The sequence below is a fragment of the Dromiciops gliroides genome, chromosome 6 (genome assembly GCF_019393635.1).
Source record: "Dromiciops gliroides isolate mDroGli1 chromosome 6, mDroGli1.pri, whole genome shotgun sequence".
NCBI lineage: Eukaryota > Metazoa > Chordata > Mammalia > Microbiotheria > Microbiotheriidae > Dromiciops > Dromiciops gliroides.
Window position 1 is genome coordinate 107766885 of NC_057866.1, and position 26398 is coordinate 107793282.

Consider the following 26398-nt stretch of genomic DNA (forward strand, 5'->3'; position numbering starts at 1 on the left):
CTGGAAGAAGGCAGGAAGGAGAGGAGGAGAAGGAGGGAGGAAGGGAGAGAGCAAGAAAGGCAAGCAGAGGGATGGTAGCCTTGAGATCTTGAAAGGGACTTAGAGCTCATTAGTCCCAATTTTCTCATTTTATCCATGTTGTAACCAAGACCTAGAGAAGTGATTAGTCCAAAGTCTTATGGGTAGTATGAGGCATCAGGATGGAGCAATGGATAGAATTCTGGGCCTGGGTCAGTAAGTCTTTAATTCAAATCTAGCCTCAGACTGTAAGCAAGTCACTTAACCTCTGTCTGCTTCAGTTTCCTCATCTGTAAAATGGGCATAATAATAGCACCCACCCCATAAGCTTGAATATTGAATAGTATAAAGAGTAATACAAATACTATTCTCTAGTTCTTAGAAGAGTCAAGAATTGCCTCAGGTCATTTCCCACTAAATCCATTGTTCTTTCCACCAAGAAAGAAAAGAAGGGAAGGAAGAAAAAAAAAGAGAAAGGAAGAGAGTCTTACATCTAGCAGAAGGCCATGGAGCCAGTGAATATTGACTAGTTAATGAATAATAGGCGATAATGAGGAGTGGTCACAGATGTGCTCCCCATTGGAGGTCGTTCTGAATTTGAGCCTAGTTTGCTTGACTCTTCCTGAATCCCTTTTTTTCAGGAAGGTCCCTTCTAGATGGCAGGATAGCACGGCCATTGGTTTGGTTGTCAAGAAGCTAAGTGTTGAAAGAAAAATAATTTTTTACAAAAATCCCAAACAGGAAGTCTGTCCACCAGCCAACTGGGATGGGAGAAAGACAAAGTTATGCTTCTTTAGGGAGAAGTCGACCATTTCTATTTGTCAAAATGTGCTGCCACAACTTGGAGTACATAGTTTTTTGCTTTGGAAGGGGACAGTCTCTGCTTTGGTCACTTGTCTGCCAGCTTTGGAAGTGCAGACTGTTTGGTGATTTGAAATTTCGGAAAAATATGTAAAAGATCAGCTTTCACCAAAAATTTTTATCAAACAAAATTTATAGTAATATAGACTACTTTAAAGCTATAAGTACATCAAATATCATCATCAAAAAAAGCACATTGGCTAGAAATGTTTTCAAACTTTCCCTCCCTTTTGATATCAAGCATTGCTTTCCACTGGGGCCTTTGTGAATTCTGAATGTCTGGAAGCCAAAATATTTTGTCTTAACTCCCACTCTATAGTATTTCCCAGCTGTGTACTTATATGGTGTAATAAAAGGATTTAACAAATGGGAAATAGCAGCTGCATTTGGAGATTCCCTTTGTGCTCCCCTTTCATTTGATAGATGCAGCAATGTGTAACCAGTGCAACGTCAGACCTGCAATGACTTAAATTGCAGGCATCAGCCTGCTTGACTTTATTGTAGAGGGAAGAAGAAACAGAAAGTATCAGAGTGTGGTCAAAAAACTGCAGATGGGCTATATTGTAGGGAAAGGAAGGTTAGAGCCAAGTAAAATTTTGGGTAGGCATTTGATCTAATTCTGCTTACAAATTGATGTTACATGTCAAGGTGGGATAAGACGGTGAAATGAAACCCACAGTTCCTTTCTGTAGCAGCTCATCCTCTTGACCCTGGGGTTAGCTCATGAGAAATGATGTTTTGAAGGGAGGAATCTCATCTTTTTTTGTTAAGATAGACAATTTTGGCAATGCTATTGTTATTATTGTTGCATGCTTTATGTGATCACCTGTGCTTATCAGCAGTCAGAAGAGCAGGTATCAGTACTCTCATCTCTTCTATACTCAGGAAGAGTTTTGCTTCTCAAAAATACAGACTGCAGTAGTTTCTCTCCCCCATCCTCTCTTCCTTCATCCCTTCTTCCCTCCTCCCTTCCCTCCCTACTTCCTTCCTTCCTTCCTTTTTTGCAATTACAATGCAGATCTGATGTTTACCTAGAAAGTCAGTGTGATGTCACAAAAGGAACTCTGGGGTCAGAATCAGGCTATGCTCAGTATGTATGTATGTATTCTTATGCAAATCACTTGGGTGTCTTACCGCTGGTGTCACCCTCTGTGAAATAGATCACCCTAGAGAAAACCTAAGATTTCTTCTAACTCTAAATCCTCTAAGCCTACAGTTTTACCTGTTGGAAAGGAAAGGGGCAGTGACAGTGGCAGTATCAGCAATAGCAATAATTAATGATGATGATGATGATGATGATGAAGTCTCCTTAAAGGACAGTTCCCCAAGTTGAGGCAGCACAGAGTTTAAAAAACAAAAAAAGTTACTGTTTTTTCTCCACGTTTTCCTTCATAGCACCCACTATTATAACAAATAAGTATATTTATAATGATAAGAAAGCTAGCATGTATGTAGTAATTTAGGATCCACAAAGCAATTTACACATGATCTCAGTTCTTGCCAACAACTCTGTGAAGTAGGTGCTATTTTAATCTTCTATTTTACAGGTGAGGCAGTTGAGGCTGAGAGGTTGCTAAGAGTTACACAGGTAGAATGAGTCTGAAGCAAGATTGGAACTCAGAGGTTTTTGATGCTAAGCCCAGCATTCTATCAGTCTTCTAGTTAAAATATTAAGTGCCTACTATGTGCTGTTCCTTGTGTTAAGCACTGGAGATACAAAGAAAGGCAAAAGGCCCTGCCCTTGAGGAGCTCACAATCTAATGGGGGAGATAACATGTAAGCAACTGGGTACAAACAAGCTACATGTAGGAAAGACAGGAAATAATAGAGGGAAGGCTCTAGAACTATGAGATCTCGGGAAGGGCTGCCTGTAGATGTCCTAGCTGCATTACCAAACTGTATTTGTCATATGAAAAACAAATGCCTCATTTTGTACCTGTGGCCCAGAGGAAAGTTTTAAAGAAGCAGAAAATGGACATTTTATTAATATTTGTGGAATCGAATTGATGAAGCAAACCTGAAATTCGTGTCAGCAGAGACATAGGGACACAAGTACCCATTTGAAACTCAAACTTTGGTTTCTAATTCTGCTTTTGCCGTCAGTTATCTACCTGTTGGAGCCCCGTTTAGTTGTCTGACTGAGCTTGCTATGGGAATTAATTTGGTACCCTTACGTATTGGAGAAGTTTTAGAAGTATGGGCTTGCCCTCTCTATCTATCTTCTCTCTGGATCTGGCTATGTTCTCATCCTGGCCTTCCCTATACCTCCTATAGGACTCTGTCCCTCTCTAGGGAGTCTTGCAATGCAAATTGTTCACTGACAAGTTTCTTAGGTGGCAATATCTACTGAATTATTGCTATAAGCAAACTTTTATACTTAGATGCCCTTGATCAAAAGGAAAAAGAGAATGAAACTTTTGTCAGGGACACCTTTGTGAGTTAGTTGGAGAAACAGAAACATACCAAGAAGAATAACAGCTGAAGAAAACTTATTCAGAGCCATTATATTAGCTAGTGCAAATAGGTGTACACTACCTCAGAATGTACCACCTGGTGAGTGAGTGGCAAGGAGGGCAATGAACAGTCAGGCAGGGTCTGTCATGAATAGTCTCCTAGAGGTTTTGAAGGAGAAAAGGGAAGAGAATCAGTAGAGAGGAGAGGAAAGCAGAGTTACATGCAAAGCAATTGCTTCAGGGAATGGCTAAAAATGAAGCAAGGGAGAAGGAAAGAGGCAACTCTTGGAATCTCTTGAAGGTTAAATTGAAAAATTCTGATGAAGTAAATATCAGAGGGTCACTGTCATTTCTTGATTGGGAAAGTGACATGGTACAAAAAGGCATTTTTGGAAGGTTAGTCTAGTGGTCATTGAGTGAAGGATATTGTAGAGAGAAGGGCAGTGTTAAAAATGAAAAACTCTACTGGAATAAGATCTCAAGGACCTGAAATAATATGGATATTGGGGGAATGAAAAGAAAGGGATGGGTTTGTGAAACAAAGCAAAAAGACTCTGCAGGACTTCCTGGGTGGGAATAGGAGAGAAAGGGAAGGAACAGAATTGGAAATAACTCTAAGGTTTCTGGTGGGCAATGGCAGTGACATTTACTTGGATGGGGAAGTCGGGAAGGGGTGGCTTTTATGTATCTGTCTGTTTTTCTGTCTTGGAGGGAGAAGAGGTGATAAGTGGAGAGAGTGAAGATGAGGAGTTTTCCTTTAAACATGTTGTTTCCGTTATAGGAAGAACAGTTAAAGGGAGATATGGGTCAGGAGAGAAGCATGGCCCTGGTAACCAGTGTCTATATCAGTGAATATTAGTGGGACAGAGTAAAATGTGTTTTAAAGCCTTGGTGCTAATGTGTGTGAACCAAGATAAGAGATCCAATTAAATACATTTACTCCATTAAGTGGTCATTGCACTTTCAGTTGGGTGATATAGGGAGACCAAGTCTCAAAAAAATTCATTTTTAATAAGCATTAATTAAGTACTTATGTATAGCCCAATGCATTTCTCCATGTGCAACCCACTGCATCCCTCCCCCCCCCCCCTTACGATGCAATGCACATGGGTGTCTGGACACAGAGCCTGAAGAAACATTCCCTGCCTTCAAGAAGCTTACATTCGTGTGTGTGTGTGTGTGTGTGTGTGTGTGTGTGTGTGTGATAACATGTATCCTCAACAAAGACTCAAAAGCATCCGATTCTGCCTTTATTTGGTTTGCAATGACATCAGCAGCAGCATCGTATTAATCCCAGCCCAGTCACTGAGCCACATTTCTGCTCTCCCTCCCCCAGCCTCAGAGGTTCTCAGCTCCAGCATCAAGATGATAGGACCGCCATGGCTAAATTTTGGCTTCTCGTAGTCTAAAAGCATTTTTGCACTGTAAATAAATGGTGCCAGTAATGCCCTTTTGTTGTAATGGAGAGCAAGCAAAAGCAGGAGTGTTGACATACCTAATTAATTAAGAACTGTCAGGAACAATGCTTCTCTGCTTGCAAACAGCATCTACTCTCTGCCCCTCCTACTCGGTCCAGTCAAGTTGCTAATCAACTCCAAACTGTTTCATACAGTTCACTTGACAGAGTCCTAAAAAGCCTGGAGTGGATTCTGGACTGTTTCCTGGAATGGGACTCTTGTCACTTCATGATAACACAGTCCAAGGCTTTTCTGTAGGGATGAAATCTTTTCCAGCCATGCCTTACTTTGTGGCAGCCTTTGAAAAGATTTTTAATCTGGTTACCCTTTTTAAGAGTTTAAAAGCTCGACCTGTTGCCAGTTGTTAGCAACGTTTAGTCATTTCGTTAGCACCCAAGTATAGTTGCTTTCTTTACCTTTTCCGGGGATTGTACCTGTGGCTTGCAGTGAGACATATCAGATCGCTGAATTCCTACTAGGCTGGAGTACATAGTGAGAGGTCCTGTAATGGTCCACAGCTGAGCCCAGGAGCCATCCAAAGTTCATTTGAATCTTGACCCAGGTTTATCTTTCAAGGTACCTGATTGGTCCTTTGTGGCATTGGAGGAAGTCCAGAGACCAGGTGAGTTTCAGACATGCAAAGAGTTTAGTGATTACATTTCCTCTCTGAAAAGTTTGTCTCCAAGCGGAGGGGGAAGGTACAGAAAGAAGTTGCTACTGACTTGGCCCAAAGCTAGGGTTAGGGGTGGAAATAACAGGAAGTGTTCATCTCTCTGAAGTGTGGAAGCCATTCCCCTGAAGAAGGCAAAGAGAGTTGTTTTTTTGTTTCAACAAGCCCTGGGATTCTCTCTCTCTCTCTCTCTCTCTCTCTCTCTCTCTCTCTCTCTCCCCTCCCACCCCTGCCTAAAGCTTTAAATTGTTACTTGCACATGGCAGCCTCTGTTTTTGGATCTTGGTTAGCAATTGAGGTGGCAGAAATTTATTTACATTTGAAATCAATGTAAAAAGCATTTTTATTTGCATGACAATCAATAAGATAGTGTATTTGTGTAGATAACTAACTAGCCAATTAAAGTTGTTTAATGCCCATAAATTAATCTCTTGTATTTTCACATGGCTAGCTTGTGGCTATTCTAAAAACACTCCCTAAGTCTGTAAGGTATCTTAAATTTAAAAAAAAAAATCAAAATGCACATTGTTTTAATGGAGCCTGGAGACACCAGAAACACCTCTCCCTCACTCCCACCCCCACCTCAGGTCCCCTTTCATATTACAAATATTCCAGTCACTTTGCAAATTATTTCACCTTAACTGGACACTTTTATTTACTTAGTAATTTATTTTATTTTGGGAGGGGTAAACTAAGGAGCGAAGTGGATAGAACATCGGGCTAGAAATCAGGAAGAATCATCTTATTAGCTGTGTGATTGGGCAAGTCAGTTTTAACCCTGTTTGCCTCAGTTTCCTCATCTGTAAAATTCGAAGGAGACGGAAATGGCAAACCACTCCAGTGTCTTTGTTAGGAAGAGTTTCTCATGACTGAAATGACATAACAAAATTTATTTTTTACACTCCTAGTTTGTTTTTATTTTGTTTATATTCTGAACTTCACAGACAACAAAATGGTTATCTTCATATTCCTAGTGGAAGAGAAATTGAGAATTATACATGATACTGTTTATCGGTCTTGTACATAGCTTGCTTTTCTCTTGGAATATATCGTAAATTCCACCTGTAGCTTTCACAGCTGTCCTAACAGGTCAGTTTTCTCAAAGGAACTTGGGGAAAAGTTTTCTTCCTTTTCTTTTTCCTCCTCCTCCTTTCTGGGATATTGACGATGTTGTCTTCCAAAGTAGAAAGAACATGCTCTCAAGATAGTTTGGTTTTTTGTTTTTTCTTCTTGGGCAAGGAGGAATCAGGTATGCATGCTGATTAACACACTCCAGTCATTAACATGTGATTATGTGGGCTGCATATTGAGCACCTGCCAAAAGATAAAATCCAACACTTTGCTAGATCTGGGCAAGGACTTTTTGCATTTCTTTTGTACTTTGACAGCTCAAGGAAAATCAGACCCTAGCATCTTTGTTCAGTATAATAAAATTGTGTACACAAAATGTCTTCAAGGAGACAGGGGAGATGAGATGCCAGGTTTGTTTTTATTTTAATCGTCTAGGCTGTATAAGATCCAGTGGTTGGGGCTAGCAAAGCACTGGATGTAATGTGAATCTCTTAATGTACTATATTACTGACATTCGCTTACAGCCTACAACATTCCTGCATGTTTATAAGGATTATCTATGCTGGGATTCAGCCAATATTCTTCTCATTTGCTCTGGTTTTATGTGATACCTTTATGTCTCATAAATGTCTTATTTCTCTTTCATTCTCCCCAGTGCTGCTGGTATACTCCCTGTTTGCAGAACACATGAGTGATGCCGGCTTTGCTGACCTCTGCTTTTGCCCACTGTCCTTCTGCAGTCACTGCTACAAGGCCAAAGTGTGGCTTGTGATATATGGGGTCTCCAGCACTTTTAAGAAGGGTCATTTGCTAAGTATTTAGAAATGTATAGCTGCATATCATTCATTACACTGTAGACTTTTTACAGTTAGAAGGGACAATCCCCTCATTTTGCAGAGGAAGCCAAAGCCTAGAGAGCTTAAAGGACTTGTCTAAGGTCATACAGTCCATGACAGAGCCAGAATCAGATTGCTGGTTTCCTGAGTACTATGTAATTTCCTTTTCATAGTGTTGCCTCCCATCCCCCCCCCCCCCACTAAGTATGCCACAACCATTGCACCAGGGCTTGACATTCGTTGCTAAGTGGTGGGATGGGAGCTGATCTTTGGATTCAGTAAAACTGCAACATGTCCAATCCATTCAAGCTTTGTTTTGTATGGCTGGTGCAACCTGCCTAAAAAAGCAAAAGCTCTTTTTTGAAAAAAGTATGCTTATAAATCCACATGACCTTCTGTTGACTACATTAGAAAATGATCACAAGGCTTAAACCATTTTGTGGTCAGAGCTGAACACTACCTCTATGCCATGGTCCAGGTTTCTGATGAATATATGCATTCTCTATTATAATTTCCTCCAGCACCTATTGCTGGACACACAAAGTAACAATTCCCAATAATGTAGCAATGTGGTCTGCCAGGTACCTCAGCAACATTTTGGTAAGGGGGTGTCATATGGTCATTGAAGAGTAACAGAGAGACCTTCTTAAACTCTTCACTGTAGGAGGTGGGAAATAGTATTGTTTTATCAAAATGATTTGTAAAGGCTATTCAAGAAAGGGATTCAAGTCTGCGGACAGGCAGTTGGCTCTAACATAGAGGTCCTTAACCTCCATTGTGTCAAGTTCTTCGGCTGGGTCTGGTGAAGCTTTTGGACCTTTTTCAGAACAACTTTTAAAAATGCATAAAATAAAATATTTAGGATTAAAAATGAAGCCAATTATATTGAAGTACAGTCTGTTGACAGGAAGATTGTGAAATCCCATGTGATCTAATAGCAAGTGAAATAACTCCAGTAATTTAAAAGTAGTGATGAACCTAAATGATACTTTAAGGTGTTTGGAATAATTGTAATATGAAAATATCTGTGATATCTATTGGTGACAAAGTTAAAGTAATGTAAATACTGCTGTGGTTTGTTGCCTGCATCCAAAATGAGAGGAAATGCTAACCTTTTGTTAGAGGCTGGCGAAAATAAAGATGTATTTATTTTTCCTGCCCTCTCTAAAGAGGGTCGTGTTGGGAATTAGGATGGTGAATTTAAATTTGGAGTCAGAGAACTTGACTGTGAATAACAGTTCTATTGCTTAGTGTTTGTGTGACCCTGGGCAAGTCACTTATTTTTCATCAACCCTCATTTTTATCCTCTGTAAAAAGGAGAAGTTGCATTAAATGATCCCTAAAGTCCTTTCTAGCTTTAAAGCCAATGAACTCCTTGCTTGAGCTATCAAAGGGCCCTTTCCAACCCTAACATTCTATGTTCTTATGTTCTAAGGTTCCTGTTAGTTATTTGGGGGCCAGATTGGGAGCAGAGAGCAGCAGTTGTGGGGCGGGGGAAGAAGGCAGCATAATGCTTTGAGGATCAGAATCTGAGACTGTGTTTGCTACCTTAAAATCCCTTTCCATTTTTGGCATGAAAGGGGCTGTTTGTAATAAAGGTAACTTTAACATAATGAACCTTCCATCACTCACTCAGAGAGTCCCAGATGATCAGGTTGAAAGGGCCCTCTCTGATGATTGAGTCAAGCCACCTGCATCAAGCAGGAGAGACCCTCCTCTGTTCCTTCCATGAACATATCTAATCTTGCTTGAACGACTCTAATGAATGTGCCTTAATTACCTTGATATGCAAATTATCCCACTGTTTGATTGTCTTCAGCCTGCAAAAGTTTTTTCCTGCTTTCCAAGATAAATGTAACCTTTTTAAAGAAGAAAAAAACTTCAGTCTATTATTCCTTGTGTTAACACAGCTTTAAAGAGGAAGGGGGAGGGGAGACAGTTATTCTTTAGTGTATTATCCTTGTTAGTATTATTTTGGTATTACCACATTCCCACGACCCCACTAGCTTTTTTTTTTCTTTCTTCCAAAGGCAATACAAATTGAGTTCCATTAATATCCCCGGGTAAGACATATTCTAAACTCCAAAGTATATATTAGAAACCTTTGCTAATAAACATTTACAATCAGGTAGAAATGAGAAATGAACATTTATGTGTTTCATTTGTCCCTGTTTCATTAGTGTCCTGGAAAATGGGAACTCTTATTTAATAAAGTGATTGCAAATGATTCTGTAAACATTTGCTTTCATCGCAGGATAACTCAAATTTGGTTCTAAGCACCAGCATGCTTCCAGGGCCTGAATAAACCTCTCCTTAATTCACAACTTTTCTCAAGGATGAATCCTATTTGAGGCACAGGCAAAATGCCTTAGAGAGAGTTTCATTTGCCTTGAGGGAGGAAGATGAGCTATAATGTTTTAATGACAACCCTTTGCATCTATGACTTTTTTTTCTGGTTAGTTCTAGGTATAACTGTTTCTTATTTCTTCCTGGTTATTGGGATAGCTGGGATGAACAGATATAAACTGTGAATGAAATGGGTTATTGCTCTTAAACTCTGTGTTAAAACATAGCTCACAAACGTATTCATTCTCGCTCATATCTATGTGTCTGCCCACCCATCATCCATCCATCCATCTATCTATCTATCTATCTATCTATCTATCTATCTATCTATCTATCTATCTATCTATCTATCTATCTATCTATCTATCTTAATATCCTGGTATGTCTTTATCTTTTACCATGCCCCCATGATCTTGTCTTATGTGACTGTGGTTGATACCTTTCTTAATTTTTTTTTGCTCTAAAGTTTAGGGTTCAATATTTCCCACAATAATTTAGGTAGTTTTCCTTGGGAAATAATGTTCATGAAGCCAGGGGTAGCTCTGTTCTTCCAGGCATTTAAAGGTCAGAGATTACTAGCCATAGGTCTCTAGGTTTGCCAACATTTTGCGTTGCCGTTTGATATGACTGCACAGTAAACTTGGCATGGGAGGGGAGGAAAGGATGGCAGACTTAGATGCTCCTTTTCCCCCACCTTGGGTTCTGTTTTCCTGCCCAGTTTTCTTCCTTTTCTATTTTTAAAGCAAACAAGCCTCCTTTGTTAGCAAACCCACAAAAGGAATCATTTGCTGTTGCTTTGAACTAGGATCCATGTGGGCTTAGATCAGAGCAATAAGAAATGCAATATAAAATTTACTGCAAGAAGAGTTTCCAATTAAACCCACCATTGTCATTAAACCGCTCGGAAGCAGCGCAAAGGCTCTTTCTTACAATGTTCTTGTGCCTTTGCACATGAAGAGAAACAAGATGCAGGAGAGTGAGGGAGGTTTGTGAGTCTGTCTGGGTGGCCCTGAGGACCCAGGGAAAGTGGCCTGTATTCAGAGAGGTGCCCTTTCCAGCCGCCCCAGTGCATTATTGGGAAAGAGCTTGCCTCTTCATCCAGCTCCTAAATAGCAATGCATGACGTTGGCAAACCTACAGTGGGCTCCGTGAGTGTTTCATGTCAAGAGAGGGGAGGGTGTGTCTGGAGCTAAAACATGTTAGTGGCCTTGGCTAGGCCCAGTAATTGTTATAACAGAACTGGTGTGACTGAAAACTGCTCAGGTGGGAAAGAGGAAGAGAGAGAGAAAGACTAGACACTAGGGTAAGAGGAGCCCTCTTAGCGGAGGGCCTGAATTAGGGGTCGCTAGATCAGAAACAATCTGGAGAGACTTGCACTTCTATCGGACCCCTCCCCCCCCACCTTAAACTGTGAAATGTTACTCTTCTGTCTGTGTTGAAAATGTCTGTCTTGGGTTAGTTGGAACAGGTTGTCTTCAATGAGACAAATGCTTGTGTGAGCGTGTGTGTGTGCGCGTGTGTGTGTGCGTGTGCGCGCGTGCGTGTGTGTGTGCGTGTGTGTGCGTGTGCGTGCGTGTGTGTGTGCGTGTGTGTGTGCGCGCGTGCGTGTGCGTGTGTGTGTGCGTGTGTGTGTGCGTGCATGTGTGTGTGCGTGTGTGTGCGTGTGCGTGCGCGTGTGTGTGCGTGTGTGTGCGTGTGTGTGTGCGTGTGCGCGTGTGTGTGTGCGTGTGTGCGTGTGAGCGTGCGTGTGCGTGTGTGTGCGCGTGTGTGCGTGTGTGCGCGCGCGTGTGTGTGTGTGTGCGCGTGTGTGTGTGCGCGCGTGTGTGTGTGCGTGTGTGTGTGTGTGCGCGTGTGTGTGTGCGTGTGTGCGTGTGTAGACAGTCTTGTTCCTCCTGCTGATTGACACAGAAGCTTTCCCCTGCTCCAGCAGCTGATTCTCCCCTTTTCGTGCAGCCTGGTGGTCCTCCATCCTCCAGGCCTTACCATATTGGTGCTAGACTTTGTGTGGACACCTAAGCAACCCCAAATCTATTGCAGTTCAGAATTCCTGAATTCAAGTTCTTGCCACCAGCCCCAGTTTGGCCAGTAGAACATGTCCAGGATGATTGTCTTTAAGTTGCCAAAAGCTAATAAAACATTCTTCTGTATATCATGGGCTATTGGAACCATAGCTTCATAGATTTTCAGCTGGAAGGAACTTAGAAAGATCAACTAGTTCAAGACCTTAATTTTACAGAATACCTGAGGTACTTGTAACGTGGACTAAGATCATAAACATTCTAGCAAGACTCTAGGATACATCTGTGGTTGGTGTTGGTGTTGGTCCTTCATTTTTTTTTTTGGCAGGGCAATGAGGGTTAAGTGACTTGCCCAGGGTCATACAGCTAGTAAGTGTCAAGTGTCTGAGGCCAGATTTGAACTCAGGTCCTCCTGAATCCAGGGCACTGCACCATCTAGCTGCCCCGGTCCTTCATTTTTGAAGAGTACCAAGGACATCACAGATGATGCCTTCACTTGCCTGTGAATTAGATTTAAGTGAGGCAGAGTTGCTGTGTGATCCCAGGCAAGTCACTTAATACTGTTTGCCTCAGTTTCCTCATCTGTCAAATGAGCTGGAGAAGGGAATGGCAAAGCACTCCAGGATCTTTGCCAAGAAAACTCTAAATGGGAACATGGAGAGTCAGACATGATTGAATGACAACAATATGGTTTGCTGCTTTGGACCTGACGGAGGACAAAGCTTTAGAGAGATAGACAGACCAATCATTTATTAAGCACTTACTGCATGTTATGCATTGTGCTAAGTTCTAGCAATGTGCATACAAGCAATCTAGATAGTGCCTGTCTTCAATGAGGAGGAGTTGAAGAGCTAGAGAAAGGGTGGCAGTGGTGGTAATGGTGTCATGGTGTGGAATTGCCCTGGAAGTGAAGGCGAGGCCTGAATCTGGGTAAAGTAAGGACAGATTTAGCCTATCAGGGCCCAGTGTGGTTCCAGAGATAGAGCCTAAATATCCAAATAGGCCCTTTCCCCCAGTACTGCTCCCTCCCCCTACTGAAAGGGTTAGAGAAACCACACGCATGGGGCGCTTGCTCTCCTCGTCTCCACCACCTGACTTCTTCGACTTCCTTCAAGTCTCAGCTAAAAATCCCACCTTCTAAAGGAATGCTTTCCCAGCTTCTCAATTCTAATGTTTTTTTCCCTGTTAATAATTAACTCCAATTTCTCCTTTAACTTGTTTGTACATAATTATTTGTGAACTCCTTGAGGGCAGGGATTGTCTTTTGCCTTTCTTTGTGTTCCAGCACTTAGCACATATTAAATGCTTAATAAATGCTTATTGCTAATGGCCCAAGTAGAAATGCCTTGGTTAAGTGCAGGGACAATGCACATATTTACTGTACTTTTTTCCTATTTCCCTTGATCATATGTCAGCTTGGCTACTATATTACTTTTGATCTCACAATATTTCCTTCCTTTGTGTCAAAACATTTTTGAAAGTTGTTTTTTTCATCTCTCTTTCCTTGTAACACCAGGAATCCTGACATTCTAATCTAGTCATACATATATACCCACCAATCAAGTGAAAATCCTTGATAGTTCTAGGCAAGAGAGAGCCCTTTATAGTGATAGTCAGATACGCTGATCTGACTATGACCTTTTTGAAAATAAAGTTAGGAAAATTGGATAAGTGGAGTAATGCTGTTTTAGTTGTGAGAAAACCATACAATTATCCCTTCCATATCAAAACTTTCCCCATTGTGGTTTTGATATATTGCGTGTTGGTATAAGAAATTAAATAGAGATTTTTGGGGTGTTTTGTAGAAGTTGTAGATGACAGGTGAAGGCTAGCAGATGACACAAAAAGTTTAGAAACTAAGAAATGCATAAAATATATGTATAGTGTTGTTTAATATTAACATATTATATCTTTTAATACCATAATGATTCAGACTTCTCTGGTATGAAGGGAGGGCCCCAAATTTTTATGTGGATTTTCCAGATCATGGGGGCACCATGCCCCTAACCCCTGTGACATGGAAGGGATAACTGTATAGACTAAGTGTCTTCCACTAGATGCTAGCTTGAATTAGATGGAGAAGAAACCATACATTTCAATTTTGCAATTGGAAAAGAATACTTTTACCTGGAAGAATCTGTTGTTAGTTTGAAGCAAACCCAATATTTTACATTCATGTGGGTCTTTTGCCAATGTAAACCATCTCATGCAAATGGGAACCAGTCACTTTCATTTCTGAGAAAGAAGATTTTATGTGTTAGAGACTTATTTTCCAGCAGGTTATAAGGACTCTGTGTGTGTGTGTGTGTGTGTGTGTGTGTGTGTGTGTGTGTGTGTGAGAGAGAGAGAGAGAGAGAGAGAGTCAGAGACAGTTCAACAGCAAGACAGAAACAGAGATAAAGACAGAGAGAGACAGACAGACAAGGCAGACAGAGACAGAGAGATAGAGACACAGAGAGAATGACTATGATCTATTTGGATGGAGGGAGTAAAGTTAGCCCTTCCACATCATGACTTTCCCCATTATGGTTTCAGTATATCACAGGTCAGCATAAGAAATTAAATGGGACTTTTTTGAGAGTTTTGCAGGGGTCGCAGACAATATGCAAAGGTCAGCAGATAACAGAAAAAGTTGATACTGAGAAGCATTAAATATACGTATAGTATTGTATAATATCAACATATTTTATCTCTTTCATACCATAATAATTCATCTCTTCTCTGGTGCCAAGGGGGGACCAAAACTGTTATGTGGATTTCCAGATTGTGGGGGTGCTGCACCCCTAACTCCGTGATATTGAAGGGATAACCATACTCACACTGTTGAAATCACAGTTCCTTAAGGTACTAAAGGAAATGGTGAATTGAACTGATTTGAAGGAAGCATTTCCCTGACTTCTTTACCGACATTTTACATACATAAGTTGTTTGTAATCAGCTCCAGCCGATTTCTGAGGGAAACATTCTTCGGAAATCTCTTCCCAACTCAATCTGGGCTCTGTGAAATAAGAATGGCCTGAAGACTTTTGCTTCCTGAACTCAACTCTTATTGATTTAAACAAAACAAACCAAAACAACAAGACCTTCTGTCAGATTTGGGGAATGGGGATCAAGTGGGGTGGGTGTGGAGGCAGGTTTAGATAAGGAGGAATCAAATTCCCTACAACCAGACTAATGCTTCTTGCTCTGGGCCATCAGTGCTGTGCCTTTGTGATAGTCACATCCTTGGCCATTTAAGACAGTGGCTGTTTTATTATTATCATAATTTCACGAGAGAGTTCAGAAGTAGAGAGATAATCTCCCTTATGTACCAGCTTACCATAATGAAAATTCTTGCAATTATCTCCATGTGTTAGTGTGACATGCTTACATCATTGCCTTTCTTTGGAGAAATGTTATCTTAAACTTCTCAGTGGCCAGGTGTGGTGCAATCCATTATTATGAAGCAACTATCCTAATTGTTGTGTCAGAGAATCAGAATCAATCAGTAAATCAATCAATAAGTGTTTATGGCTTGTAATCCCTGCTGATGGGACAGGGTGACATTGGTTACTCACTTGACTTTGGGGAACTGCAAGTAGGGCTAAAGCTCATCAGGTTTTCACATTAAATCTGATACTAATATGGTGAGCCCCTAGTAATGGAGGACCTTCAGGCTACCTAAGAAGGGATGAACTGGTCCTGGTTGGAAAAAGAAAGCAAGTTAAAGCTTCTATACTGGGCTAGTGGCCCAGTTTCCAGTCTGTGTAAAATAAGATCTACTCTCCAAAAACCAGAAGTTTTTATTAAAAGTCTAATGAAAAATTTCCCATCTTTCCAAGTGTCATGACCAATAACTGATGGATTCCAGGACCTTTGACATGAGGCATTGTCAAATATGTCCTTATCTCTGTGATACATGCAGCTGTTTGGTTCAATAGATAGAGCATTGCACCTGGACTCAGGAAAACTTGAATTCAAATCTAGCCCCAGACACTTATGAGCTGTGTGATCTTGGACAAGTCACTTAACCACTGCCTGTTTCAGTTTCCTCACCAATAAAATGCTGATAATAACAATATTTACTTTTAAGGATGGTTGTGAGGATAAAATGAGATAATATTTGTAAAAAGCTTTGCAAACCCTAAAGCACTATGTAAGTACATTAGTATTGGTAATAAAGCAGCTGATGCACACAGCCAGGGCTACACACGATTGAAAGGAATACAGCCACTTAGAGAAAGGCACCCAGGTAACCAGAACCACACTGCTGTGCCATGAAATAGTCTCACTGGTTCTTTGGCTTTCCCTCCTCCCAATACAATAAATTAGAGTCACTTTCTAAGTGTCACTTTAGGGGAAAAAACAGCAAAGCTTTCTGAGCCCTCTCTACTTTTAACTGCTGCCTACAGACAGTGAGAGGGAGAAAGAGAAGTGAGGGAGCTGGTGTCCTAATGAGGGCTTTTGGCAGCAGCTGATCTCCTTAGGCCCTGCAGGTCAACAGCCCTGCCTCCCTTCTTATGAGGATGCTTAGCAAATCATCTTGACTTTTCTCTCTTCATTTTAGTATATGTCTCCGACAGTTTTCCCCTTCAAAACTGAAACAAAGCAAATGAAATTATTAGGTTTACCTGCCTATCTTAATAAGATTTCCATTGGCATTTTTTACTTAAAGGTCTAGTGTTCATTATACTCTAGAGAGTAAAAAAGCTAGGGCCAAGAATTATGGTTCTCCCCCTCCCACACTTCCCCTCTCCTCCTACACTTAAGAAGCCCTTGAATAGTTTGGATGGACTTGAGAAACTTCAGTCACTTTTACTGTGTCAGCTGATGGTGATGACATCTTGGTCACATTTTGTGACCAGGTTTGGCAGTTTTCCCTTTGAGAGAAACCATGTCTTTTCAGTCAAATGCCCTCTGGCCCCAAGAAGACAATGATGTGCTATCCTGGACAGGTTGCATAACCCAATGGTGGGTGTTTGGGTTGTTGGTCAGTGTCACCCAGTGCCAATCCTTAGCCCTTTGAGTTTGAATTGTCCCTCCTTGTGTAGTCTTTGCATCTTGGGTTGGGAATGAGTGGAGACCATGTCTATGGGGTCCTTCAGCAAGTATAATCTCCAGCTTCTCAATATCTCAGTTGGGATTGAACCTTTTGATCCCTTATATTTAACTCAGTGTTAGTTGATTTACTAACCATAACATGAAAATGCCTTCCCATTTGAAATGGCATGGATGGGCATTAACCAACATTGGTCCCGGAGAATAGATCATGAAACCTGTCAGATTCATCTCAGCAGAGAGGTTAGGGAAAGAAGGGGGAAGGTGGGGACCACTGAGGCTGGAGCTTTCAGACACTCTCAAGTGCAATCACAGTAGCAGGTATTTTTGTTTAGTTGCTTTTATATGTTTAAAAAAGCCCCATTTTAAGGTAGGGGTGGTGTGGTATATCCAGAAACATTGATGATGATTAATGATATTATTTTTTAAAAATTAATTAATTAATATATATATATAATATACACATACACATAATAACATTAATCCTATTTCTGCATTAGTCATCAGAGCAATGATGAAAAACCTCAAAATAGAAAAAACAACAGCACCAAAAACAAAAGAAATAGTATGGTTCATTCACCATCTATACTCCACAGTTCTTTTTTTTTCTTGGATTTGGAGATCCTCTTCTATCATGAGTTCCCTGGAACTCTTCTGTACCATTGCATTGGTGGGAAGAATATAGTCCATCACAGTAGATCAACACTCAATGTTGATGATACTGTGTACAATGTTCTTCTGGTTCTGCTCATCTCACTCATCATCAGCCCACGCAAGACCCTCCATTTTTTTCTGAACTCCTCCTGCTCATCGTTTCTTATAGCACAATAGTATTCCATTGTATTCATATACCACAACTTGTCTAGCCATTCCCCAATTTATGGGCACCCCCTCAACTTCCAATTCCTTGCTACCACATAAAGAGCAGCTATAAATATTTTTGTACATGTGGGTCCCTTTCCCCTTTCCATGATTTCTTTGGGAAAAAGACCCAAAAGTGGTATTGCTGGGTCAAAGGGTATGGACAGCTTTATTGCCCTTTGGGCATAATTCCAAATTGTTCTCCAGAATGGTTGGATCAGTTCACAGCTCCACCAACAATGCATTAGTGTTCCAATTTTCCCACAGCCTCTCCAACATTTATTATTTTCCTTTTTTGTCATTTTAGCCAATCTGATAGGTGTCAGGTGGAACCTCAGAGTTGTTTTAATTTGCAGATGATGATAATGATGATGATAGTCAGCATTCGTATATCACTTTAAGGTTTGCAAAGAGTTTTACAAGTAGATGTAAAGACAAAACACATCAATAAATTTTAATTTAAAAATAGGGATAGGGATTAGGCCAATAATTGCATTTATATAGGGAATTTCCAAATGAGGAAACTTCATTTACCAGAACAGGTTGACACTTCCTTTGCAACTTTGTCTTAAAATACTTTTTTTAAAGCATTTGTTCAAATGATAATTATTAACCTGGGTCAACTTTCAGCTCAGAAATCTATTATAAGCCAAAACATCTTTGGGATATCTACCATGGAATGCTAGTGACTTAGATACAAAGGGAAGGAAAGAATCCTTTGCTCTAATCCCTGAATTCTCTCTTTTTTTCAAGTATCATCCTGAGGAAAAGGGAGAATCAGCTTGACATTTTGTGGAAGCTATACACCCACTATCATTTCTTCTCTCTCTCCCTACCATGTATCGCTAGTCATTTACTGGTTCCATTCATCCATTCAGACAGCAAAGACCAGACCTGAGACTTCCTCACCATTCAGAACTCCTTATGAAGAGTTTCCTCCTTCAATGAGGATCAGCTATTTTTCTGCCTCTTTTCTTATAGAGATATCTGAGCCCATGGAGAGCTTAAGTGACTTACTTGGTGCCCATAACTAATACTTGTATGTATTACAGGACCCAAGTCTTCCTGACCTTATGCCCTGCTGCTTCCCAGGAATAATAATAACTCACATTTATGTAACGTTTTAGGGCCATACATTTCCTCACACCAGCCCAATGAGGTAGACAGTGCAATAATTGTCATCTCCATTTTATAGTTATGGAAACTGAGGGCTAAGTTAAGTGACTTGCCCAAAGTTACACACTTCACAAGTGGTGGAACTAGAACTTACTTAAACCCAAGCTCTCTGGTTTCTAGCATTCTTTCTTCCATACTATGCTTGATTTTGGGTAGAAAAGGCCCCTTACCACCTGAGAATGATGGTGATGGTTGAGTCAGTGGGCAGTGCAGGGGATGCTGGGTGTGTTTTCCCCTTTCCCATTGAGTCAAGCCGCCTTTGGAGGTTCTCTTTTGGAGAATGTGCCAAGCTGCCATGAATGTGTGAAAAAAAGGTAGCAGGACCTGTGCCTAGGCAGAAATAATTTCCTCTTTCTCCTTTCTCCTTACATCTTCCCATTCATTCCTGTGGTTCCTACCCCATGGCTCTCCTCATCTCAGCATTACTGGGTTCAAGTGAGGTAGACATTGAGCTAATCATTATAAAACAGCTTCTTATGCAGAATCAGATTTCCTGGGAACTTTTCACATTGTAAAGATATATGTGACCTTAGGCAAGTCAATTAACCCCTCTCAGCCTCAGTTTTCTCTTTTGTAAAATGTGGGGGCTTGGGGTGACCAATGTCTACTCTCTAGGGTCTCTTCAGGGGTTTGTACCTTTTAAAGTATCAAAGAGCACACACAGAGACACTAATGAAAAGAATCTGGCAGAAGAGAAAGACTATTGCTAAATTGTAATTGCTTCTAACTACCAGTCCTGATTTGGAAAAACAAAGAAACAAACATCTCCTTCCTGTCTGTATAAGTTGTTTGTCAATTTCGTTGTAAGCTTTGTACCCATAGTGTTCAGCTGATGGACCCACCCTCCTACCTGTTTAGTAACTCATTTGTACTTCTGTCCTATGAAGTAATTCCTGTGTCAATATTTCTATGATAAATCTGCCCTTTGGTAAAGGATGCGAACATCTACGATCATAGATTTAGAAATGAAGAGACCTTAGAGGTCATCAATCCTGTGTCCTAGTGAATGGATGAGTGTGTTTTTGCATGGGGGGGTGATGGGGTGGTGCTGGTGTAGTTTTCGTTATTTAGGGCAGACCCATGATAGGAAAATCATTCTAATAGAGTTTAAAATCTCTCTTGCATACTCTCCCCTCAGAGAAATGTTCACATACTCTAAATATGATACGCCCTTATCAAATTTCTTTATCTGTACTAAATGTAGGGGATAAATGTTTTGTGATCTATACATGTCTGAAATCATGGGAAGACCTTAGCCAATAGGAAGAGTTTAAAAAGCCTGACCTTCCCAACCCCAATGATTATTCACTGGATCTGAAACATTCTGTACAGAAGGGTGTAAAATGAGTAGGAAGTTGCAATGCCTGTTTCAAAACTAGGTTTACGCAACATTGAGCCTGATTTACAATTTTGAAAATACACCTAGGTTGTGTCTGGAGTTGCAGGTGAATTTCTTTGACAGTCACCTCTTTATTACTTTATCCATTATTTAGGAAAAGAAACGAAATTGACATGTTACTTAACCTGCTCAGTATTTGTAATGTTAGCAACTACATGTGTTCATACTGTGGGCTTGGAATTTATCCTAAAGCAAATGTGGTAGCCCAGCATCCTAATTTTTAAAAAAATTGTTTTCTTGCAGGAATCAGAGAATACTAAGTTATGTTCCCTCTATTCCTTCCGAAATACCTCTACCTCACCACACAAGCCTGACGACGGGGGTCGGGACCGAGAGATAATGACCAGTGTCACTTTTGGAACACCAGAGCGCCGCAAAGGGAGCTTGGCAGATGTAGTGGACACATTGAAACAGAAGAAGTTGGAAGAGATGACCCGGACTGAGCAGGAAGGTATGTATGGAATAAGACTGGGACAGATTTTTTTCTTCTTCTGCTGAAGATTCCAGGCCTTTAAAAAAATGTGTGGGATTTCAAGAGCCAGAGAAGTGCATAATTGGCAATAGCTGGAAAAAAAGTTATTCAGAGGTTACCATGGTGATGGCAGATTGTGATCCATTAGGAGTGTTAAACAGATAGCTCTGTTTTTCAAAAACTTTCTGCTTTTATACGTTGTGCTTATGATAACAAAGTGAGACTTTAAAGCCTCACCCTTTAAAAAAGTTACTTTGGAAAATTCTCCAGCTAAACATGTTTTCTTTTTTCCATTTATATCTATTTTTTCAATGGTTTTACTTTTGGTGAAAAACACATTTTTAAAAAATAAACAAGACCTCTACAAATTGAGTTGCCTTCATTCCAAGAATTCCTTATTTTATTTGCCTCCAACTTTGATAATTTTTAAGCTCTGACATGTCTTAGGAAAACTCCACATCCACTGAAGGGTCCATTCAATTTTAACCTAATTAATTCTGGAGATTCAGAGGATCAAATGAGGCTAATCAGCCTTTGCAGAATCAGAGAATTTCAGAATCAGATGGTGGTCATTAAAAAAAGAAAGATTCAACCAGAAAACAAACATGGGTATGTTTGTTCTGTATAATATACTGATATACCGTTTGAGAGGAAGTGTGATACAGTAGAATAGAGCAATGACTGGCTCTGGAGTTAGAAGATGTAGCTTCATGTCCTAACTTTGCTAGCTGCTTCCTCTGTGAATTTTGGGGAAATCACATGAGCTCTCTAGACCTCTTTATTTATTTGTAAAATGAGGGGAGGGGTTGGATTACAAGATTTCTAAGGCCTTTTCCATTTCCAAATCCTATGAAATCCAGCATTACCATGTAAGTTTCTTTCTTTTTTTCTTTTTAAAATTTTTTTGCTTTTTGGGTTTTTTTTTAACCATGTAAGTTTCTTGAAGGCAGTGACTGTTCTATTTTCAGTGTCTAGCATAGTGCTTGGAACAAAATACAATTTTTTTTAAAAAAGGCTTGTTTGATTGGCTATGATCATATTTTACCCACCGTATTGGGTGATGGGATACAATTTTAATTATGTACACTCTTCTTTCAAGTACTGAAAGAACCCAGGCTTAAAAGTACAAGATAAAAAATTACTTTGCACTTATTGCTGGCCATTTAAGTCAGCAGAGAAAGACCTCATTTATCCATCCATCATTGCCCAATGAGAAGTTCTATGTAAGGGAATTTTGCAGAACCTTACTCCTTTCAGTGCCCAACTTTGAACCAAATTTTAACATTTTTTTTTGTGGAACTCTATCTAAAATGTGCCACACATTCCTCTGCCTTAATAAGTAGTTAATATTAAACCTAAATCTAATCCTTTCTTGGCAACTCAGGATCATCTTTATAAATATCAGTTATTGGATTGGTTTGCAGTGCAGTGATACCTACAGGTGTGAGTGAGGTGTGTGGGCCTGTTTACCCGTTCAGTAAACAGCCCCAGACTGCTGTGCTGTCATTTGTCTGTTTCCTCATTTACTGTTAGATCTCCAGCTTTAACTTCCTGTAATTGTCAGTGTACTCACTCACCTTGACTAGCACCTCTCCCCTGCTTCTCATTTGCTGTTTCTATTTTACTGTGGGCTGGAAAATCAGGTAACTGAACTCATTAGAGTTGTGTATAAAATAAATACAAGCAAGCTCTGAGAGACTAAGGCTGAGGTATGCGAAGATGATGAACCTCTGAGCTCAAAAATAAAAATCTTAAGATTCTGGGCACTAAAGCTGCTTGTCATTCTTCCTGGTTCTTGGCTGAGTTGAAGGGAGCTGAAGTCCCCAGATCAATGATTTCTGGATAAGTAATGTATGTTTTCTTTCTTTCTTTCTTTCTTTCTTTCTTTCTTTCTTTCTTTCTTTCTTTCTTTCTTTCTTTCTTTCTTTCTTTCTTTCTTTCTTTCTTTCTTTCTTTCTTTCTTTCTTTCTTTCTTTCTTTCTTTCTCTCTCTCTCTCTCTCTCTCTCTCTCTTTCTTCCTTCCTTCCTTCCTTCCTTCCTTCCTTCCTTCCTTCCTTCCTTCCTTCCTTCCTTCCTTCCTTCCTTCCTTCCTTCCTTCCTTCCTTCCTTCCTTCCCTCCTTCCCTCCTTCCTCCTTCCTTCCTTCCTTCCTTCCTTCCTTCCTTCCTTCCTTCCTTCCTTCCTTCCTTCCTTCCTTCCTTCCTTCCTTCCTTCCTTCCTTCCTTCCTTCCTCTTTCCCTCCTTCCCTCCCTCCCCCTCCTTCCTTCCTTCCTTCCTCTTTAGTTGCCATTGAAAAAATAGTTTAATTCCCTAGGACTTGAGTGATTTAAAAAAATAAACAGGTTTATGATTAGAATTTCCTACCAGTAGGGAGAGGCTTCTTAGTATTTTCTCTGATGTGAAAAATGATGACTTTTCTGTCCTCCCTCTTCAGTAATGTATGCTCTAGTTGATTTGGTATGAGAGAGGCATTTTTATGAGTAAGAAGACCTTCTTGGTCCATAGTCCTACCAGGGAAGAAAAAGATTTTTTAAAAAAATATAATTTATATAGCTATTTTCACGGAATAGATTTTGGGCCTTAAAAATTAAGATATTCTTATATGTCTTAATAAAAAGGACAATTAGGTGGAGCAGTGGATAGAGCACTGGTCCTGAAGTCAGGAGGATCTGAGTTTAAATCCAACCTCAGATGCTAGCTGTGTGACCCTGAGCAAGTCACCAGTTTCTTCATCTGTAAAATGAGCTCGAAAAGGAAATGGCAAACCACTCCAGTATCTTTGCTAAGAAAACTCCATATGGGATCACAAAGAGTTGGACATAACTGAAACGACCGAACAGTAACAACAAAATGAAAAGAAATACACAGTAGTCTCTCCTTTATAGGACTCAATGCCATTCTTACAGTACTTATCACATCCTATCTCATATTATGGTTATTTTTATATCTGTCTTATCTCCCCTGCAGGACTTTAAGTGTCTTCATGGCAGGAATTGATCTTTATAGGTCTTTGTATGCTCCTATAAGACTTGCATATGATAAAATAGTTGACATAAATATTTGTTAAATTAATGGAAAAGAAGAATTAACAGGGAATCAAAAGATATGACTATTCTACTTCAGGAAAACACTGATCCTCACCAAAAGTTTGGACATTTGTTTTTGGTTTATATTTGTCTTTGCCCTTTTATTTGCATTTTTGTTTTGCATTTGTTGGAATTTATGAAATTATTTTGGAAACAGACTAGAAGTGGAAAGTTCCCTTATGTGTTCACTAACACTAATATAAATCATTTAATGTATCAAGCTAAGCACTGAATAGTGAATTGCTTTACTAAAAGTATTTCTTTAACTCTGAAAGTTCAAAGAATTTAGAATAGAAAGGGATCTTAAAGATCTTAATGCCTGACTCATTGTGACCCCTTTTGGGGTTTTCTTGGCAAAGATACTGGAGCCATCTGCCATTTCTTTCTCCAGATCATTTTACAGATGAGGTAACCAGGCAAACAGGATGAAATGACTTGCCCAGGGTCACACAGATAGTAAGTTTCTGGGGTCAGATTTGATCTCAGATGTTCCTGACTCCAGGGCCAGCGCTCTATCCACTGGGCCACCTACCTGTCATGGTAACATTTACTTCAGTGTCTTATGCAGGACTGGTCCTATCTTTAATATCCCTTCCTACTCCAAATCCTTTGAACTTCCAGAGTAAAAGAAATAGTTTTGGTAAATGAGTGGCTAGCTAGTTAATTATCTCTTCCAGAAATTGTCTCCTCAAATCAAATCTTTTTATGCTATTAGGCAGACAGGTTAACCTTGATTCAATAAGCATCTATTAAGCACCTTCCATATGCTAGGTGTAAGAGCTACAGAAACCAAAAAAGAAACATTCTGTTTCCTTAAGAAGCTTATATTCTGCAGGAGGTAGGTGGTAGCTATGGCATTTGAACACAAAGCTAAATACAAAATGAACACAAAGTTATTTGAAGGAGAGAGATCAACAGTGTGTGTGTGTGTGCGCAGTTTGTTGGGGGCCACTCAGGTATAGATCAAGCTTGGCTCTGAAGTAAACTAGGGATGCTAAGAGACAGATGTTAAGAAATAATGCACTCCAGATTTAGGAGAGCCCACCCATGCAAAAGCATGGAGGTGGGAGATAAAAGTAATACATTTCATGACATTGTGATCTAGTGGTTAGAGTGCTAGCTCCGGAGTCAGGTAATGTGAGCTCCATTCCTGCCCAAGATACCGGATAGCTGTGTGACCCTGGGCAAGTCACTGAGTTAGGATTAATAATACTTGTTCTACCTCCCTCACACACTTGTTCTTCCTGGAGGTGTTTTTCTTGGAAGGCGGTACCCTTGGCAGCAGGTTTGTGCCATAAATTGCCCAGTAGTGAGTTTCAGTGTAAGCCTGATCTTGTCTTGAATAGGGACCTAATGCAGACAATTTAAATTCTTCTGTGAAAAGAAAGAAAGAAACAAAAAAAAACCCTAACTTTTAAAGCAGCTGTTAGTCTAGTAAAGTTGGTTGGGGTGGGCAGCAAGGCTCTGATTGAGAGCTCCAGGTTAAAATCCTTCTAGTCTCCAACCCTTCAGCTGTGATTAAGTGATGAATTTTCCTTCTCCTTGTATTGCCTGCCCTTGTTCCCAGTGTAGCTGGGCCCTATCATAAGCAGCAGTTGTCAGAAAATGAGTACTTTTAAAAAGACTTTTTTATGTCTAAATACATATATTTAATCAGAGGGTCCTTTGGCTTCTGAAAATAAGTTGTCTAATGAGAATTTCATCTGAGCAGCTGCGACTGAGGAGGTCAACAGGCATTGCCTAGGAGAATATGGCCCAGCTGGTTAAATCTGGTTGTTGTAGTGATTTAAATGGTCAAGTGCTTCTTGTAATCCAGGACCGTCTGTTTGTAAAGGGAAGAGCGAGTGCGGCAGCATAATGTACAGCTGTTTTAATCTCTCTTTAATAATAGTGCTCCCAGCCAATATCATGTCTTGTGAATTATATCACCAAAACATCTTTTCCTGCTCAGGGTGAATTCTCCTCTGGCTCAGGTTCTGGGGTCTGGGGCAAAGGGCACAATATACGTTATGCCTCACCTCATTAGTAACAGGCCCGGTTTTGCCATTCATTATTATTTGCCTCTGCAATGAAACTGCAACTTTCAACAGGCTGGCTCTCCTTCAGTCGTCACTAAGATGTGTCAAGGGCTGGGGGCTGGAGTTAGAGAGGAGCGGGTACCCCATCGATACCAACATTAAACCTCGCAGAGAATGTTCCAGTGGGAGATTTTGGTCCAGCTCAGTATTGAGGGATGAGATGAGAGCGTTTGTCCAGTAGGCCTTTGGGCTCAGAGTTGCTGTGATAATGAAACTGTTTGGATTCATTTCAATATTCTTGTTGAGAAGGGACAAGAACACTTGGGCTTTGAATTCCTACTGGGGTATTCTTTCCAGTGCCTTATGCAGCTGTTTCTCAGCACAGGAATGAGCATGTGTGGATGTGTATATCTGATGGATTGTTATCAGGCCTCACATCTTTAGGCAATTTGGTTATATCTATACATGCGCACACGCTGTGGTATATTTAGTAAGGACGTAGATTGGCGCATATTACTCATCTGATAACCTTCAACATACTTGGGAAAGTGTATTATGTAATTGAAAAAATGAACCATCTCACAGGAAGGAGTTTTGAAGGGTTTGTATGGGGGTGGGGG

The 26398-nt window shown here is 40.3% G+C and overlaps 1 protein-coding gene across 1 annotated transcript in view; it reads left to right on the plus strand.

The window, feature by feature from the left end:
• SOX6 (SRY-box transcription factor 6) overlaps window positions 1–26398 on the plus strand; it is a 375577-nt gene that overhangs the window by 2631 nt on the left and 346548 nt on the right. The window contains 1 exon segment of the mRNA XM_043971912.1: window positions 20447–20654. Within this exon segment, the coding sequence (XP_043827847.1) occupies window positions 20447–20654 (208 nt within the window).